This window comes from Mastomys coucha, unplaced genomic scaffold (assembly GCF_008632895.1).
Source record: "Mastomys coucha isolate ucsf_1 unplaced genomic scaffold, UCSF_Mcou_1 pScaffold12, whole genome shotgun sequence".
Lineage (NCBI taxonomy): Eukaryota > Metazoa > Chordata > Mammalia > Rodentia > Muridae > Mastomys > Mastomys coucha.
Genome location: NW_022196894.1, coordinates 15,034,404 through 15,051,846, shown reverse-complemented (window position 1 = coordinate 15,051,846; position 17,443 = coordinate 15,034,404). Strand labels below are relative to the sequence as shown.

The window sequence follows — 17,443 nt, the reverse complement described above, 5'->3', positions numbered from 1 at the left end:
AGTGAGGCGAAGGCTTAACAGGTTTTAGGACTGTAAGGAATACACAGATATAGCACCCTCTTAGCCATGGGGGCATTCCAAGACTCCCAGGAGATGCTGCAAACTTAAGGGAATGCCAAGCCCTGTTTGTTATTGTGCATACATACCTGTGGTAAGTTTAGAAGTTAGACATAGTGGAAGATTCACAGTAATGAAGTCAGATACATTGCAATAGAATCAGGAATATATCATCTTAACTGTAGCAACCTTGGCACAGATTCCTAAGTTTGTTTCATGGGGTCTCCTGCATCACTGCTGTTGTACTTTGGGGATATTGAGACACAAGAAAGCTACAAAATGTCAAATGAGTAGGAAATAAGAAAGCTGGGGAATTCATACCCATGGTGATAAGAGCAGGATAGTAGTTATTAAATTGGTTAGTGTGAGATAATCTCACACAGCCCAGGCTGGCACTGAACTGGCTGTGTAGCTGAGGATAACCTTGAATTTAAGATTCTTCTAAGCCCTGAAGTACTGGGCTTTAATAGGCCAGCATTCTACTAAACAGCTACATCCTGACCATTTTAGTTTGTTATATAGCTTGGCTAGCCTAGAACTCACTGTGTAGACTAGGCTGGCCTCAAACAAATCAAAAGATCCACCTACCGCAGGGCAGTGGTGGCACACACCTTTAATCCCAGCACTTGGGAGGCAGAGGCAGGCTGACTTCTGAGTTCCAGGATAGCCTGGTCTACAGAGTGAGTTCCAGGACAGCCAGGGCTACACAGAGAAACCTTGTCTTTCCCCCACCCCAGAAAAAAATAAGATCCGCCTATCTCTGCTTCCCTATTGCTGGGGTTAAAGACAAGCACCACCACACCCAACTTCTTAGTTTTGGGGATGAGTTTCACTGTGTAGCCAAGGCTGGTAGTCTACCTGCTTCGCTCTTCCAAGAGCTGGCATTACATGAACTACCACACCCAGCTAATCGTATACAAATCTGAATTATTTATGGAATTTTTTATTTAATAACTTTGGACTGTGGATAGCATGGGAAGTCAGTGCCATTGTGGGGAGTGCTGCTTTATACCTCCATCTTAGTCCCTCCTCTGGGCTGGCTGCCACTCCACTTCTGTTTCAGAACCTCTACCGCTCTCCTAGGCAGTGTGTTCCAGTGGCCACTCTAGTAAAGGAGATCTGCCTGGGCCTCAGTGCCCAAGCTCCCTGCTGCCATGCCAGCCCTATTCAGGAAGAAAGGTATCATAGCACACTGGGCTCTGACCTCAGCAGCTAAATCTGCCCCACCTAAACCTTTTCTGGAGTGTCTTCTATGCCCAGTGTTTGCTATTTCCCTACAAGGCTGTGGCAGTAGTGTGGCTACCTTGGTACCTTACATACAACATGAGAGTAGACTTAGTCCCAAAGGAACTCTGCAGTGGGGGAGCTGTGAGTCATGGAGCCTCCTGAGGGCCCTAGTGGTTCTGAGCTTTCTATGTTATGGAATGTAGGACAAGATTAAAGTCCAGGCTACAGGTCGGGTGAATTTAACTGAATTGTGTGCCTAATGCAGAGGGCCAGCTGGATACTACCTGAGAGCCGAAAGGAGTTTGTAAACATTCTGCTCTCCACTGTGAGGTCGCATCACTGCTTATCTTACCAACGCTAGAAGAACTCTTGGTGACCCTTGAGCTGTGTCTTCTGACATGGAATGACCAACAGAACGGAAATCAGAGAGGAAATCTATCACTGTGCTGTTGAAAAGCTGTTTCTACATTAAGGCGCCCACCCCTGAGGTGTGGGCCATCCAAGGAGCCCCAGGCCTACAAGCAGTGTTGGAGGGAGGAGGTGGCTGCGGGACTCTGGGTGTTTGGCTGTACAGGAGATAGCAGCAGCCAAGGGAAGAAGGCCCCCACTACCTCGATCTGGGGGAGAGGTGGACGATGGAGAAGAGCCTCTGGACTGGGGGCGACTCTGGGGAAGCCACTGGACTGCCAGCACACTGTCCAGGCCCAGAAGAGGCTTCAAAGTAGATGTTGCTGCCTTGTGGATTGTTTTAAGGCAAGCAGTGGAGTTTGACCACGTTCTTACTCAAAACACTAAGACTGATCTGCCAGGGGAAGTCAATGCAGATGCCTAGCCTGCAGCATCCTTGGAGGGCCGGTCCACCTTAAGCCGCTGCGTCCTGGAGCGGGCAGGTGGGCTTTGCCGCGGGTGGTGAGCATGCGCATCCTTTCTAGTCAAGGCCAGAGCCCGGTACAGGCACTTTTCCCTAGGACACCAGCCTTCCAAAGGTGTTTCTCGGTCTCTTATAGGACGCAGAGGAACTCGGTGACCTAACTCTTAGTGTGTGGAGGGCTGCGAGTTGGCTACGGTTTGGATAACCATGATAACCCCTACCTTGTCATAGCAATCGCCCTCACATCCCAGTGACTGCCAGGGGACCTTCAGTCTGTCCGGGAATGTGCTTGGGGAGCATGTAGGCCCAAGAGAGCTCCCCGGGTTAAGGCCTGCGGCAGCAAAGACAAAAAAAAAAAAAAAAAAAAAAAAAAAAAAAAAAAAAAAAAAAAAGAAAGAAAAAGAAAAAGAGAAAGAAAGAAGGAAAGAAAAGAAAGAGGGAAAAATAAAAAAACATGCTTCCCGTTGTCCTGCCGGTCCAGATGGTCGCTGCGCCTGCGTGGGGCGTCGGGCTACCCCCGCAGAGGAGGAGTTGGCCACCCGGCGCTCCTCCCTCGGCCCGCCCCCGCCGCGGCCCTGCCGCCGGGTCCACCTTAAGGGGCGCGCTGACATCAGCGCGCCGCCGCCGCCCGTGGGGTGGGATTTCCTCCACTGTTGCTGCCGCGGATCCTGCGCCGCGTCCAGCCCGCGCGCCCGACCCCGGCCCGACCCGGCCGGCCCCGCCCGCCCGGCACGGGGAGGGATGCGGCGGCGCGGCGCCCAGGATGCCCCGCAGCCCCGGGACGCGCCTCAAACCCGCCAAGTACATCCCGGTAGCCACGGCCGCCGCGCTGTTGGTTGGCTCCAGCACACTCTTCTTCGTATTCACGTGAGTAGGCGCCGGGTCCAGAGCCTGGTAGCAGCGGGGGACCGTGGGGTGGGGGGAGCCGAGTGGGCGCACGTCCCCCACGGGGGCGGCGGTGGGCTGGGTAGATCAGCAGCAGGTTGCGGCGAGGAGCTGCGTCCGGGGAGCACGGACAGGTGAATGCCTGCCTCTGAGCGTTCTAGCAGGCCCTGGGTGTGGTTGCAGCCCTTCATTCCCTCGGGGCTTTGAAGGGGGACGCGTGTCACATACAGACACGCGGGGGAGGTGGGGAGTAGAAGCTGTGAGCCCCCTCGTCGCAGCCAGCGTGTAAAATCAACTTATTTCTGTGACTCTGGGCGTAGGTGTGGCCTGCCCCACAGCCGTGACTGGCCACTCCAGCCTACTCAGGGCCCTCTGCCCTCCCTACACAACACTGAGGGGCTCCAGTACCTATACTTCTAGGTCTGGGGCACAAAAGACCTCAAAGGCTAGGCTACCAGTCGTGGGGAGGGAACACTTCTTGCCAACCTGGCACTCAGCACCTCCAGCCTCAATTTCTTGACACGGGCTGGCTCATAGGTCATGGGGTTCTGATGGTCACTTGAGAATCTCTGACCGCTCGTTTCTTTCTACAACTCCAAAGCCTTGACACGACTCAGGTGACCAAAGGGATGGCCATTTGTTTCCAGGTGTGAGAGTTCCAGGTGTAAGTGAGCCCGTGCCACCCTTTCCACTCTGTAGAAACATATAGCAGCCTTTGTAGGAGTCTGAATTCAGTGCCTGTTGTGGGAGGAGAGTCCTTACCTGGAGGCTGGGGTTGGGTGGGTGCCACCGGCTGCAAAGAGCAAGTTTAAAAAAGGCCTGTGTGGACGGGCTTATTTCTGGCTCCAGAGAGAGCCTGTGTGTTCTTGTCACTCAGATGTTGTGGATTGTGGGATAAGGAAGGGCTTGGGGAGCTAAGACTGGAGGGGACACTTCTTGGGAAATTCAGTCTTCCAGAGGTTTGGAGTGGGGTTCTGTTTGAGTGTGGGGAGGGTGTCTCAGGGACATTTCGATGTCTTTCAACGTAACTCTAAAATTAACACATGCGATGTGGGGATAAAAGTTTTAAGAGAAATTAAAAATCCTCTCCCCCGGCTTTTCTCTACTCAGAGAACTTAAGTAGTTTCAGAGGGCCCTTCTGTGGTGGTTCGTGGGAACTCAACTCAGCCTCAAGCTTTGGTCTCTGAGGTTGCTGCCACCATTTTCCTGGGCAGTGCTTCCTCTGTGTTCTTGACACTAGAGTTCTGGGGCCATGCATGCTGGTGCTCTTGAGGTTTGGGGTTCTCTTTAAGGGACAGCCACTCTGACTTAAACTGGCTCTGCAGTTGGCATGACTTGGGCCCCGTTCAGTCTGTGTGCAACCTCATCTGCTCCTTGGTTGAGTCCCTGAAATGTGGGTATGGGTGACCTGACTGCCCCACTCAGGTGGCTCTGTTCTCAGAAGAAGCTCTGCTGGACAGCTGTGCTTATCTGGGTCCAGGCAGGTCTGGTGGCCAGTCTGGAGTAGGTGTTTTTTTCAAGATAGGATCCCTATCCTCTCCATGCCTCCCTCCTGCCCTGTTTCTGGCCCAGCCCACTGACACCTCAGACAGTAAGAAAAGGAAGTGGTGCCTTGGTCTACCTTTGGGGCCTATGTTGGGTCCTGAAACTTTACCTGGGGTAAGTGACCCTCATATCTCCTTCTTGTGAGTCTGAACTGCTTCTCTCAAGGTGCCAAGGAGAATTGGGTCAGTCAAGAAGCCTAAGCACTGAAGGGCCAGGGACGCCTTCCCGCTCACCGAGAGAGTAGTAGGCCCAGACCTCTCTAGAATAGATTGGAGGTAGGCAGGGTGTGGGATTTGGGATGAATTCCTTGGAGGTAGGCTGAGAGAGGGAGCCCCTTTCCCGGGAACCCTCCTGGGCTTGTGCTGGTGTGTGTGTGTGTGTGTCTCTCTCTCTCTCTCTCTCTCTCTCTCTCTCTCTCTCTCTCTCTCTCTCTCTCTCTGGTACAGGGCTAAGCTGGGTTGAGTGTTAGGATGGGTTCCAACGCTTCCTCCAGGCCAAGCCACCCCTCAGATCCACTTTTCAAAAGGACACGCATGGCGGAGGCTGGGATTGCTGTTAGGTGGCTAACCCTAGAGCTGTGTTAGACCATTTGGGCACCTAGGGTGGTAGAGCTGGGTTCAGGTGGGCCTGAGCTCTCTGTGTGGTTAGAAACCCAGTCTGGACGGGCAGTGGTGGCGCACACCTTTAATCCCAGCACTTGGGAGGCAGAGGCAGGCAGATTTCTGAGTTTAAGGCCAGCCTGGTCTACAGAGTAGTCTACAACCAGGGCTATTACAGAGAAACCCTGTCTCGAAAAAAAACAAACAAACAAAAAAAAAAAGAAAGAAAAAAAAGAAAAAAAGAAAGAGAGAGAGAAAGAAAAAAAGAAAGGAAGAAAGAAAGAAAGAAACCCAGTCTGGGACAGTCTGGTTCTGGCCCCTGGTAGCCTTGGGGACCTGGGTAGAAGGCAGTGACTAGAGCATCATGGGAGGGAGGCTAGGCTTGAAAACTGAATTCTGCTAGGGTGTCCTGCTTGTGACAAATTACTGCTCTTCTGAGCCTTTACTCCCTCTGTCCAAATGTCTGGGGCTAGCATAGGTAGGTATAGCTGCTTAGTTCTCCAAAGTGCCTTGGATGTCCAGGGCAAGTGGCTGCTGTTGTGGGCCCTGGGTGCCCCATAGGCCCATGATGTTAGGCAGTGTTAATGAAGACCTTGATTAAAAGAAAATGTCTTGAGTAAAAATTTTCCATTCCACATTTGGCTTTTGGCAGATATTCTGTCCCTGAAGTCACCCCCTTCCTGGGCGGTGTCTCTCTGCTGGCCTATGTGGGGCTCCAGACCTCCACTTGGGTGGGGCACACAGTGATGGCTTGTGTTCTTGTCCGAGTTATTGTTGCTCAGGATGTGTCTTAAGACCTCGGGTGCTCAGAGCCTAGAGCTAGGAACACGTGTATGCATGCACACATACACCCAGTCCTCAGCAGGGCTTGAGCCAACCAGGAAAGGGTCTTTAGGAATGTAGCAGGTAGAATCTCCCGCTCATTGCAGGCCAGATGCCTGTAGAGTCCACCCTGCTCCAGCTGGCCCCCTGGAGGCAGTGTGGGGCTGGCCAGATGTGTCTCATAGGCCCAGGCTGCAGAGGATGGACTCTACAGGCAAGCACTAAAACTAAGCAGAGGACTAAGCGCACAAGTACCTAGTGCTCCTGCCTGCAGCATCCCTTGGGAAAGCTGGCATGTCCTCAAATATTGTCCTGTGTCTTTGTGTGTCCTCACACATCCTTTCAGGCTTCAGTGGTCCTTGTGTATGCTCATGTTTGCCCTGTGCTTGGGGGCAATGGGAAGCACACAGAGGCAGAGGGCTTGCCTGAGTCCCGGGATATTAGGCCACTGACCTGGGTTAGACAAACCTGAGAGGAGGGTACCACAAGGGTGTCTTCACAAGTGCCCCCATTCACATGTGGACATGAGCAAATGTACAGGTATGTCTATATGGTGTGTGGGTCCACAGTATCTACATGCAAGCCTTCCTGCGTGTACCTTTGTCTACAGCGGTTCGCTGTTCACAGGTGTGGAATGGTTGTGCTTTCGTATGGTTGTGAGCTGTAAGTTTGTACTTCTGTGCCTTTCTGTATATGTGTGTGTCCATGTGCTTGTATCCATGTTTCTGCATGTGCTCCCGTATGTGCTGTGCTCCCCCACAACCCTGTCCCTGCACACAGGCTCTCTAAGTGTGGACTTATCCAGACCCTAGTCGGGAGGCCAGAAGTCCTCCAGCAGCACCCAGAGGACAAGATGCTTGGTCCTGGATCCAGCTTTAGGGGCTTAGAGACAAGGACAGTGACTGAACTCCAGCTCAAAGTGCACTAGGTCCTCTGACACATAGCCTGTGTATTCGCCCGCACGCGCACGCGCACACACACATACACACACACACACACACACACGCCTGGCCCTGCTGTGTTTATGCAGGTGGTGCTTGCACATGTTATACTGAGGTTGTCCAGTACCCCAATACCTTTGAGGTGTCCCACCAGTGCAAACTGCCAAACATGGATCAGGACTGCCCCCTTGCTCCTCAGACATCTCACTCAGGGCAGCTGTCTGGCCCATGTGGTCCGCTAAGGAGCTAGAGAGGCAATACAGAACACTCCAGTCCTGGGAACTAGCCCCTTTCTACTTCATAGGCAGTGTACCTCTGAGGCTAGCCCAAGTGAAAACTAGGAGGCAGCCTGGTCCCAATGCCTGTGGTCTTCAGCTTCTTTTTAGGAAGGACACCAGTTGTGTCCACTTCATGGTGAGGAGAACCAAGAGCATGGCACTTCATGTAGGAGAAGGTCTTATAAGGACTTAACCTGAGTCTCTCTGAGCCTGGTCTTCCCATGTCCGCCCCCACCTGCTTCCTCCACACCCATATCTCCCCTTTATAGCATCCCTTCGACCCCTTACTACTTCTGCAGATGGCTCTAGTGTTTGACATTATGCTCTTGACTTTGTAGCACGAGGTCTGAATTTTTCCTTTATACCAGTGTGGAACTAGCCCCTCTCATCAGACACCACAGGGAGCTGGTGTGTTCTACCCAAGTCAGGCTGGAGAGCACCCCATCCCTAGAAGGCTTGACTGCTTCACTCAGAAGTATCTCTCTCCCTTACCTACTGAGTTCACGGCTGGGCTGTGAATCTCATCGTAGGGTGCCACTGTAGCTTTGTTGAACAGCATGGATTGGAGGTCACAGACATGTTGTTTGGGCCGTTTGTGTCAGAGATGGGGAATGTTGAGTGAACGTTCCAGGCTGACAGGTTTGGTCCTACCCATCTCCTGTTGGACCCTCATGGGTGCGGCCTGTGTTGTCAGGCTGTATGTCCGCGCTGGCCCGTGAAAGAGGATGGGGTATCATGGCTGGTGGCCCCGTAGAGGGTGCTGCCGTGGGAAGCAGGAACTTTAAATAGCCTCTTGCTTTCCACTAAAAATAGTTCTGCTGCCATGGAGGTGGTTGCTGGGGCGGCGGGCCTGGCTCCTGGCCAAGGCAGACGTGGGCGCACAGCGTGGACTGTGCACTCAGGTGGCGGGTAGCTGCAGGCTCCGCAGGCGGCCACCATCACTCCATCTTTCGGTCAGGGCATCCGTAAGGGAAACCCCACTGGCCTGGCTCCACAAAGGACCAAACACAGGCAGGAAATTAAACCCCTGTGTGTACCCCACTACCTTTCTCAGCAGCTATTGACACAGAAGGAAGCATGGTTTCCTGAGGCCAGAGGAGCCTCTTGAACACTGGGTAGACTTAAGTAGCTACTGCAGTGTCAGGACTGGGGGTTCAAGGCCCGGCATGTCTCTGTGGAGGGGATTCTGGTGAGGACCTGTAAGGGCTGAGGCAGATGTGCAAAGCTCTTACTATGAAGCTACAGAGATACACCTTCTGGAAGGCTGCTTGGAAAATGGGGTCAGACGGGAAGAAGCCGAGGCTGCAAGTGCTGTAGGCCTGGGGAGAGATCCGAAGGGGAGAGTGTGTGCTTTTCCAGCGTCTTAGCTCTCCTGTGCTACCACCTGTCAAACAAGGTAACAAACCCAAAAGAAGGGTCTGCCCAGACTAGAGCTGCACCCTCCAGAACGAAGGAGGATGTGCCCATCACTGGCTGAAGCAGGGTTGGGACTCTCCATACCTCGGCAAGTGCATGGCTCTGGCATGGCCTGACCCAGGCTGCTGGGTAGCGCACTGGCCTGTGAGTTCTCACTCCTGTCTGGGCCCCTTAGGAGTATGGTAGCCTGGGCGAGTTGCAGGTAGGTTGGCTTAGCTCTGTGGCCACCCCAGTCCTGTGCCCCAGGCTAATGGGCCTCTTGGAGTAATCTCCTCAGCTGTAACTTGTATTCCGGACAGTGGCCTGGGGTTACCAGGGCTGGAGTTAGTGCAAGGAGCTTACACTGACCATGATGTACACAGCCAAGGAGTAGTGATAGCTAAGATCTGCTGTGTGCCTGTCTGGTGGGCCCAGATGAATACATATGGCTGCATCTCAAAATTCTGACCCTGCCTCCTTCATATCCCCGTCTCTCTGCCCATTGTCCATTGTAGGTGCCCATGGTTGACAAGAGCTGTGTCTCCAGCTATTCCTGTCTACAATGGCATCCTCTTCCTCTTTGTCCTGGCCAACTTCAGTATGGCTACCTTCATGGACCCTGGAGTCTTCCCCCGAGGTAGGGCCTTGTATGGGGCAGCTCATCTGCTTCTTGTCACTGGAGTGTAAGTGGCTGATTTGGGATTCACAGTGGGTGGGCTGAGCAGAGATTAGAGAAGTCCTCTACTACTTGGAAGCTCACCTTTCTGTACTCTTGCCCCCCCCCCCCGCACAACCCCCCTCTTCCACTGGGCTCCTGATGTTCAGCCGACGAGGACGAGGACAAGGAGGATGACTTCAGGGCCCCGCTGTACAAGAATGTGGATGTGCGGGGCATCCAGGTCCGCATGAAATGGTGTGCAACGTGCCATTTCTACCGTCCACCACGCTGCTCACACTGCAGCGTCTGTGACAACTGTGTGGAGGTGACCACCCCTGCCCCTCTGCCCTCCCACCAGTCCCTGTGCCCAGGTCCTGCCCTCCTTTCGTTCTGACACACTGCCCCTGCCAGGACTTTGATCATCACTGCCCCTGGGTCAACAACTGCATTGGACGCCGCAACTACCGTTACTTCTTCCTGTTCCTGCTGTCACTCAGCGCACACATGGTGGGGGTGGTGGCCTTCGGCCTGCTGTACGTGCTCAATCACTCAGAGGGGCTGGGAGCTGCCCACACCACCATCACGTATCCTTATCTTTACATGGTCCAGCCCTCAGCAGCATATCCTGGGGGGTAGGGTCAGTGGGTACATGGGTCTTCTAGAATAGTCGCTGTGCTTAGATGAGAGGGGGCCACAAGAACTGTCAGTGTGGTGGGGGGAGGGGGGTCTTCATGTTCTTGCCTCAGCTGTTGGCCTTAACAGGCCAGCATGGCCGTCATGTGTGTGGCTGGCCTTTTCTTCATTCCTGTCATCGGCCTCACTGGCTTCCACGTGGTTCTGGTCACTCGGGGGCGCACCACCAATGAGCAGGTGCAAACCCTGTGGGCTGGGCCTCAGGAACCCTCATGTGAGGTTGCTTAGGCAGCTGTGGGAGGAGGGGCTCAGGGTCTGGGGCCATAGCTGCCCATCCCGCTACATACTTGCAACCCATGGACCCTGCAGCCACCAACAACTCCAGACCTGGGAATGCTACAGCTTCCTGCAAGGGCAGGCAAGGGTAACCTGGGTATAGGCCACTGTTGGGCCCACTTTACCCACACTGCCTCTCATGAAGACCACTTATAAGGACCCCACCTACCTTTGCCTTTCTCCCTGCCTGTTCTGGGTGGTCAGGCTGGCTGAGGGGACCCATGTCCACAGGTGACTGGGAAGTTCCGCGGGGGTGTGAATCCCTTCACCCGAGGCTGCTATGGGAACGTGGAGCACGTGTTATGCAGTCCCCTGGCGCCCCGGTGAGGCCCGGCCTGGGCAGGGGGACAAGAGGCCTGTTCTGGGTGCGGGGTGGGCAGCCTCGGACCCTCAGCCTGGTTCCTTTCTGCTCTGGCTAGGTGGGGCTGGCCCTGCCCTTGTTTGTTCTGGCCTGTTTGTCTGGCCACTGACCTCTCTACCCTGGCACAGGTATGTAGTGGAACCCCCCAGGATGCCGCTCTCAGTGAGCCTAAAGCCACCCTTCCTGAGGCCTGAGCTCCTGGAACGAGCTGTGCCCCTCAAGGTCAAACTTAGCGACAATGGGCTGAAAGCTGGCCGCAGCAAGGTGGGGGTCTGGACTGAAACAGTAATGGTGTGTGAGTGGGACTGTGGGGTGTAGGGGTGGGGACAAGAAGAAGAGGTAGAGGGACTGGCAAAGCATAATGCATGTGTTCAAAGCCGCAGGAAGACTGGTGTTAGTGGCACATGTCTAATCCCAGCACTTGGGAGGCAGAGGCAGGTGGATCTGTGGGTTCAAGGCCAGCCTGGTCTACAAAGTGAGTTCTAGGACATACAGGGCTATACAGATAAACCCTGTCTCAAGACTTCACCTACCACTGCTCCCTCTTCCTTAGTCCAAGGGCAGTCTAGACCAGTTAGATGAGAAACCTCTGGACCTGGGACCGCCACTGCCCCCCAAGATAGAGGCTGGCACCTTTGGAAGAGATCTGAAGACCCCAAGACCTGGCAGTGCTGGTGAGGTGGAGGGCAACTGAGGAAAGGGACATGGGCTGGCTTTTGTGTCACTCCATGACTGTGGTCCCTCTTCTCAGAGAGTGCCCTATCAGTACAGAGGACCAGTCCCCCAACACCTGCCATGTATAAGTTCCGGCCAGCCTTCTCCACTGGTCCCAAGACACCCTTTTGTGGACCTAGTGAGCAGGTAAGTCCAGGCTCTTCCTCTAGGAAGGACCCCAGCTCTGAAGACAGCCCTACCTCTGGGAGGGATCTGCCCCTGGAAAAGGTCTGTCCCTGGGGAGAGCCTTGTTTGGTCATGATGTCCTGTTCCCATGCTTGTGCTCCTGACAAGGCCATACTTGTCACAGAGGTGTTATGTGCATGCTGGCAGGACTGCATCCTGTAGGTATGCTAAGCTGGGGTTCCTTGGAGAGGAGCAGGTAAGACCATCTTGGCCTGGCCCCTCAGCTTCTCTGCTGGCATTGCCCACAGACCAAGAGGGCAGCTTCCCCCTCTAGCAGTTAGGATGTCTGGAATTCCACTATTAGTCATTCTGTGAGGCCCACGGGAGCCCTCAGAAGAATTAGAGGTTTGTTTGAGAAAGCGCGTTTATTTTCATGAGTTAAGTACTTCTTTGTCTATCACTGTGGAGCAGTCAGCAACATGGAGCAGCCTGTGGAATGATCCAGAAACCCGCGTGTTCCCAAAGCTGCCATCCTCCTAGAGGTTGCCTGAGAGACTAGCTCCACACATCTAGACCAGCCCTATCCTGGGGGCCTCCTTACTATCTAGGCCATTGGGTGAGAGTGAGCCTGAGCACCTACAGTCAAGGTCCATCCTAGTGGCGGTGTGGTAGCTCTGCTGCCCAGCAGGAGAGTTAGGATAGGCTTTGGACACCCTGTGCCACTGCCTTCCTACCCTACAAAGGATTTCATAAATCTGCTTGAGTGGACCAGGGCAAGTTATTCTTTCAGGCTTTGGAATTTGAGGGGCCTGCGGCTCAAGTCTAGTCACAGAGACTAAAGAAGCCCCTCTTCCTGTGGCTGTGGCTGTGGCTGCTCTGGGTTGGAGAAGCCCACGATCATAGACCTTATGTCTGGAGAAACCTGCCCTGGCCTTTCACTACAAAGCCCCACTGTTGGTCGCCTTAGGAAGGATCTGTGCAGCCTGTTAGTGATTGTGGGTAGAAGCAGGCCCCACACCAGCTTCTCTTTGGAAGTAAATTCTGAGATAATACACCATGTCAACTCTTCTGTCCCAACTTCCATCCGTAGTAGGCGCTGTGGGAGTGCTGAGGAGCAGGGATGGGAATCTCCTGTTCTGTAGATTGGATTAGTTGCCCTTGCTTCCATGGCTGCTGTATTGAATCGCAGCCTCAGAGTTCTTCGTGCTATAGGGTCAGGTAAGAGGTGAGGTGTGTACAGTAGTGAGAATACCCTGTCCTCCACAGGTCACAGGTCCTGACTCCCTTACTCTGGCAGATGACAGCACCCAAAGTCTAGACTTTGTGTCTGAGCCCAGCCTGGATCTCCCAGACCATGGGCCTGGTGGTCTACATCCTACCTACCCCCCCTCCCCACCCCTCAATGCCACTGATGCCTTCTCAGGTGCCTTACGCTCCCTGAGTCTCAAGGCTGGTGGTCGGAGGGGTGGGGACCACATGACCTTACAGCCACTGCGCTCCGAAGGTGGGCCCCCTACACCCCACCGTGGTCTCTTTGCTCCTCATGCACTGCCCAACCGAAATGGCAGCCTGTCATATGACAGCCTGCTTAACCCTGGCTCACCCAGTGGCCACGCATGCCCCACACACCCCTCTGTTGGTATGGCCGGCTACCATTCACCCTACCTGCACCCCGGGCCGTCAGATCCACCACGGCCCCCACCCCGCAGCTTCAGCCCTGTGCTGGGTCCCCGGCCTAGGGAGCCCTCTCCTGTGCGTTATGACAACCTGTCTCGGACCATCATGGCCTCTATCCAGGAGCGCAAGGACAGAGAAGAGCGTGAACGGCTGCTGCGTTCCCAGACTGACTCACTCTTTGGCGACTCTGGTGTCTATGACACACCCAGCTCCTACAGCCTGCAACAGGCCAGTGTGTTAACGGAAGGTCCCCGTGGCTCTGTGCTGCGTTATGGCTCCAGGGATGACCTCGTGGCTGGGCCTGGCTTTGGTGGTGCCCGCAATCCTGCCCTGCAGACGTCATTGTCCTCACTGTCCAGCTCCATGAGTCGGGCACCTCGGACATCTTCCTCCTCCCTGCAGGCTGACCAGGCCAACAACAATGCCCCAGGACCCCGGCCTGGCAGTGGTTCACACAGGTCACCTGCCCGTCAGGGCCTGCCTTCCCCACCAGGCACGCCCAGATCGCCCTCCTACACGGGCTCCAAGGCTGTTGCCTTCATCCACACGGACCTCCCGGACCGGCAGCCCTCACTGGCTATGCAGAGGTGGGTACCCCAGAAGTGTAGTTGGGTTTTCCCATGCAGGACCCCTCATGACCTGGTTCTCCCAGCTCATCCCGGAGACCCATAGGTTGTCTGCAGGGACAGTACAAGGTAGCTGGGCCTAGTTCCCCCTATTGGGGAAGGTCTAGCCCTGGGTGCAGTATGCATGTGAGAAGAGACATTGTTATTCTGAGCCAGCATACTTTACTCAGAGCCCTCCTAGAGCTAGCTTCACTTGGGTTGTGTGGACTCCTACCTTCCCAGGCATGCTGTTCCTTCTCTGGTCTTGATACATGCTCAGCATGCTGAGGCTGGGGGATATTGCCTCACCACGTTTCATATGTACTGAGCATGCAGCCCCAGGTTAGCAGGGAGCCTCCATTGCTTAAAAGTAGGGAAGGGCAGGTAGGACCCAGGCACCTGCACTGGCTTCATTGTTTTGGTCTCAGGTGAGGCCTGGGAGGAGACTCTGTTTAGGTTGTGTGGCTACAAAAGTTCCATGAGGCATCCCTCAGGGGAAGAGTAGTAGCTCTGGCCAGGCCAGGCCAGGGGATAGGAGTGGTACCTGATTTTCCTGAGAGACTAGTGAAAGAGCCGCATGTCCACCACTGGGCTCCCCAATTTCAATCGCAGAGAGGGCCCAGCAGCTCAGGCCAGCTGCTCTTTGGCTGATCCAGCTGGGAGAGATCAATGTACCCATGAGGCTGACAGCAGTTCTGGAAATATCTGTCCTGTGACAGCATAATCCTAAGGACAAGGACAAGGGTCCAGGACACAGGGCTCCAGTCCACATCTACATGTGTCCTATCGCCCACTGTACTGTGTTCACTGTGTGTGCATGTGTGTGTATGTGCTTGTTTTGATGCAGGGATCACCCTCAGCTGAAGACCCCCCCAAGTAAGCTTAACGGGCAGTCCCCAGGCATGGCCCGTCTGGGGCCTGCTGCCAGCCCCATGGGGCCCAACGCCAGCCCTGCCCGGCACACGCTGGTTAAGAAGGTGTCCGGCGTGGGTGGGACTACGTACGAAATCTCGGTGTGAGAACTGACCACCACTCATCTGCTGTGATTCCACGGGGACCAGGACCCCCACAGTAGCTCCCCAACCCTATCAAGTTCTCTGCCCCCAGGGAGGAGGCTACCCAAGCCTGCTGTGGACACGTCAACAGGAAAGAAAGCCTCCACAAGCTTGTGCTCCGGCCTCTGCCTGTTCATCTACTTACCTAGTACTCACAGGGCAGACGGGTCCAAGGCTGGGATGGGGACCTGGATTGCCTCCTTCATCAGCCAAGCTCAGCCCTGCACCCTATTGCCCTCATTCCCTAAGGCCAGACTCCAACAGTCCCATGGGTCCACCCACTCCTGTCTGGATGGGTTGTTCAGCCCTGTTCTCCAGCTGCTCCTAATTCATGGCCTTTCACTGACAAAGCTGGTCGCTTGTTGCTTGGCAAGGCCTATGCTTTGCAGGGAGCATAACCCTGGCCTGCTCTGGGTTGGGATGGATGGATGAACAGATGGACAGATAATCTAGCGGTAGCAGGGGTCCCACTCCCTCTGTCCGTCTTGCCTGGCTGGTGGGTTCATGTCCCTGTGTCTGTATGCTGTGCTGCCGTGCCACGTCTGATGTGTTAGTGCTCGGCTGCCACTGTTCTTTCATCAAAGCCTTAACTTCTGCTTTATGCTCTTGTGGGAGGTGATGGGGAGTGGGGTAGGCCAGAGCAGAGAGGGGGCCAGATGCTGCCCCAGGGACCAGTGGGGCCTAGAGCCCCCTCCCTCTCTCTCAGGCCTTCCCTGCCAAACTGGAGAGTCCTCACCCCAAAGCATCCCGAGTTCCCAGCACTGGCTTGGCCAGCGCAGCTGGAAAGCACATCAGGGAGGGGTCAGTTCTTCCCCTGGCGTCAGGGACCTGAGTAAGCACATGGCAGCGTTCGCTTGCATTGTGTCTGTTTTATGTTTTTATATTTACATCTATATATCTATAATTTTATTAAAAAAAGGAAAAATCATTTTGATCCTTTCCTTGGGCAAGGCTATGGCCGTGGGTACAGGGGAGAGTCTCAGGAAAGGAGTTGGCCAGCTGGTGCAGGGTGACACATTCCTCTTGGACAGTTCTGCCGACAGGCCAAGTCAGGCCTAGTTGGTAATGGACTTCTGCTGGTGAGTTGCAAAGGTCTCTTAAGCCCGGTCTGTGTCATGCCAGACAACAGGGCAGCTGGTAAGAGGCTGGGACCTCAGCTACCTCATGAGACCCTTGAGGTACCAAAGGGCTTGGAGCAGGTATACAGTGGAGGCCGCATATGAGGCTGATGCCTGGTGAGAACCCTACCGAAACTACTGTCCTTTAGAATGCCCCCTTCCCTGCCATATACCAAGGGAGGAATTAGAGTGTGTCAGAAAGCCACGTTTTTCTGAGCTGGGGCTCAGGGCTGGAGAGGGCTAGGCTAGGTCCAGAGTTTCAGGGAGGGGAGGTGTCCAGAGCCCCTTAGCTCTACTCCCTCCTGACTCCCACCTTTCTGCTTCTCTCTCATGGACATCGGCCAACAGGGGGCGCATTGGCAGCTGTAGCCGTGGATGGGGGTGGCGTGGTCCGCCTAGGGGGACTCCTGGCCTGCACCTGTGCCATCTTGGCCATCCTGAGGACCACCCGCCGCCGCTGCGGGCCCCCTGGAGCGTGGCTGCTGGGGCGGCCCCCCGTGGGACCATCTGTCGGCTACATTCTGCTGCATCCAGCCTTTTCCCCAGCCTCTCAGGTCCCTAACAGGACACTAGTAGGTGGCTCTAGGGCCACGGACAATCTCCTGGGGACCCAGAAGACCAGGCTGCTGTAGAGCTTTGGAGTCGGGCTGGATGTAGCCTGGGGATCCCTGCCCAGTTCCCTATCAACCAGCCACATCTTGACTGATCAGTCTGCCAGGGCCCAGGACCCTGTCTCCAGGTGAACTCAGGAAGTCCCCCCCACCTGCTGCAGGGGTCCAGTGCCCCAGTGGGGGTGGCCTCAGAGCTACTGGGAACCAGCATGACCTTCACCCCAACCTCCTTACCCCTTCCAAGCACTTTAAGCCACTTCCTCTAGGGAGCCCAGGCCTCTGTGGGTTGGGCTGGGGTGGGGGGTCTCAGGTCACCGCAGGTTATTGCACTCCTCCACTCAACCCCAAGCCCTTGAACAGATGCCTTAAAGTCCTGGAGCTGCCAGACAGCTCTGTGCACCATGAACCTGGTCCACCCGTCTCTGCCTCTTGCCTGCTCTGACCCCACCTGGGTCTTCTGCGTCCAAGGGTGATACCTCTGGGAATACCCAAGCCTATGGGCCTGGATACTCCTGGGAAGAGTCAGAACAGAATCCCTAGCAACTCCTCCTTTCACACAGGGGCCGTGTCCTGGGGTCCACTTCTGGGCAGCAGTTCTGTGTCTCCCATCTGGGGACGGATCCACAAACTGTTTTCTGTTCTACAGGATTTCCCTCCCTCAACTTCCCTAATAAATTTTTTTTTTTTTTTTGTGTTCATCTCCACGGCACTGCCCAGCAATGTGGGTCCCCTGATTTTAGCCTTGGACAGTGTGCCAGGTGGCTGAGTTAGACAGGGGCCATGGTTGAGAGGTCGAGAGCCCCTGCAGAGTTGACAAGGTAGGAAGGGGTCAGCAGATTCAGGGCTCTCATTTCCACAGTTCCTGGGAGAGTCTGGTCCAGGGGAGCACTGAGTACCCTCCTAACTCCCCAGTTTATCTAGAGAAGACC

General features: G+C 54.9%; 1 protein-coding gene across 2 annotated transcripts; it reads left to right on the top strand.

Moving 5' to 3' along the window:
• Window positions 1–2,724: 2,724 nt before the first annotated feature.
• Zdhhc8 (zinc finger DHHC-type palmitoyltransferase 8) lies at window positions 2,725–17,194 on the top strand. 2 transcript variants are annotated; one of them, XM_031363337.1, is made up of 11 exons: window positions 2,725–3,022; window positions 9,136–9,257; window positions 9,446–9,603; window positions 9,690–9,862; window positions 10,046–10,148; window positions 10,479–10,570; window positions 10,737–10,872; window positions 11,162–11,282; window positions 11,360–11,469; window positions 12,715–13,712; window positions 16,252–17,194. In XM_031363337.1, exons 1-11 carry the CDS (start codon window positions 2,919–2,921, stop codon window positions 16,463–16,465), a joined length of 2,331 nt encoding a protein of 776 aa, XP_031219197.1. In that variant the 5' UTR covers window positions 2,725–2,918; the 3' UTR covers window positions 16,466–17,194. The 2 variants fall into 2 exon arrangements, with proteins under 2 accessions (XP_031219197.1, XP_031219198.1); XM_031363338.1 differs by lacking the exon at window positions 16,252–17,194 and adding an exon at window positions 14,578–15,713.
• The last annotated feature ends 249 nt before the right edge of the window (window positions 17,195–17,443 follow it).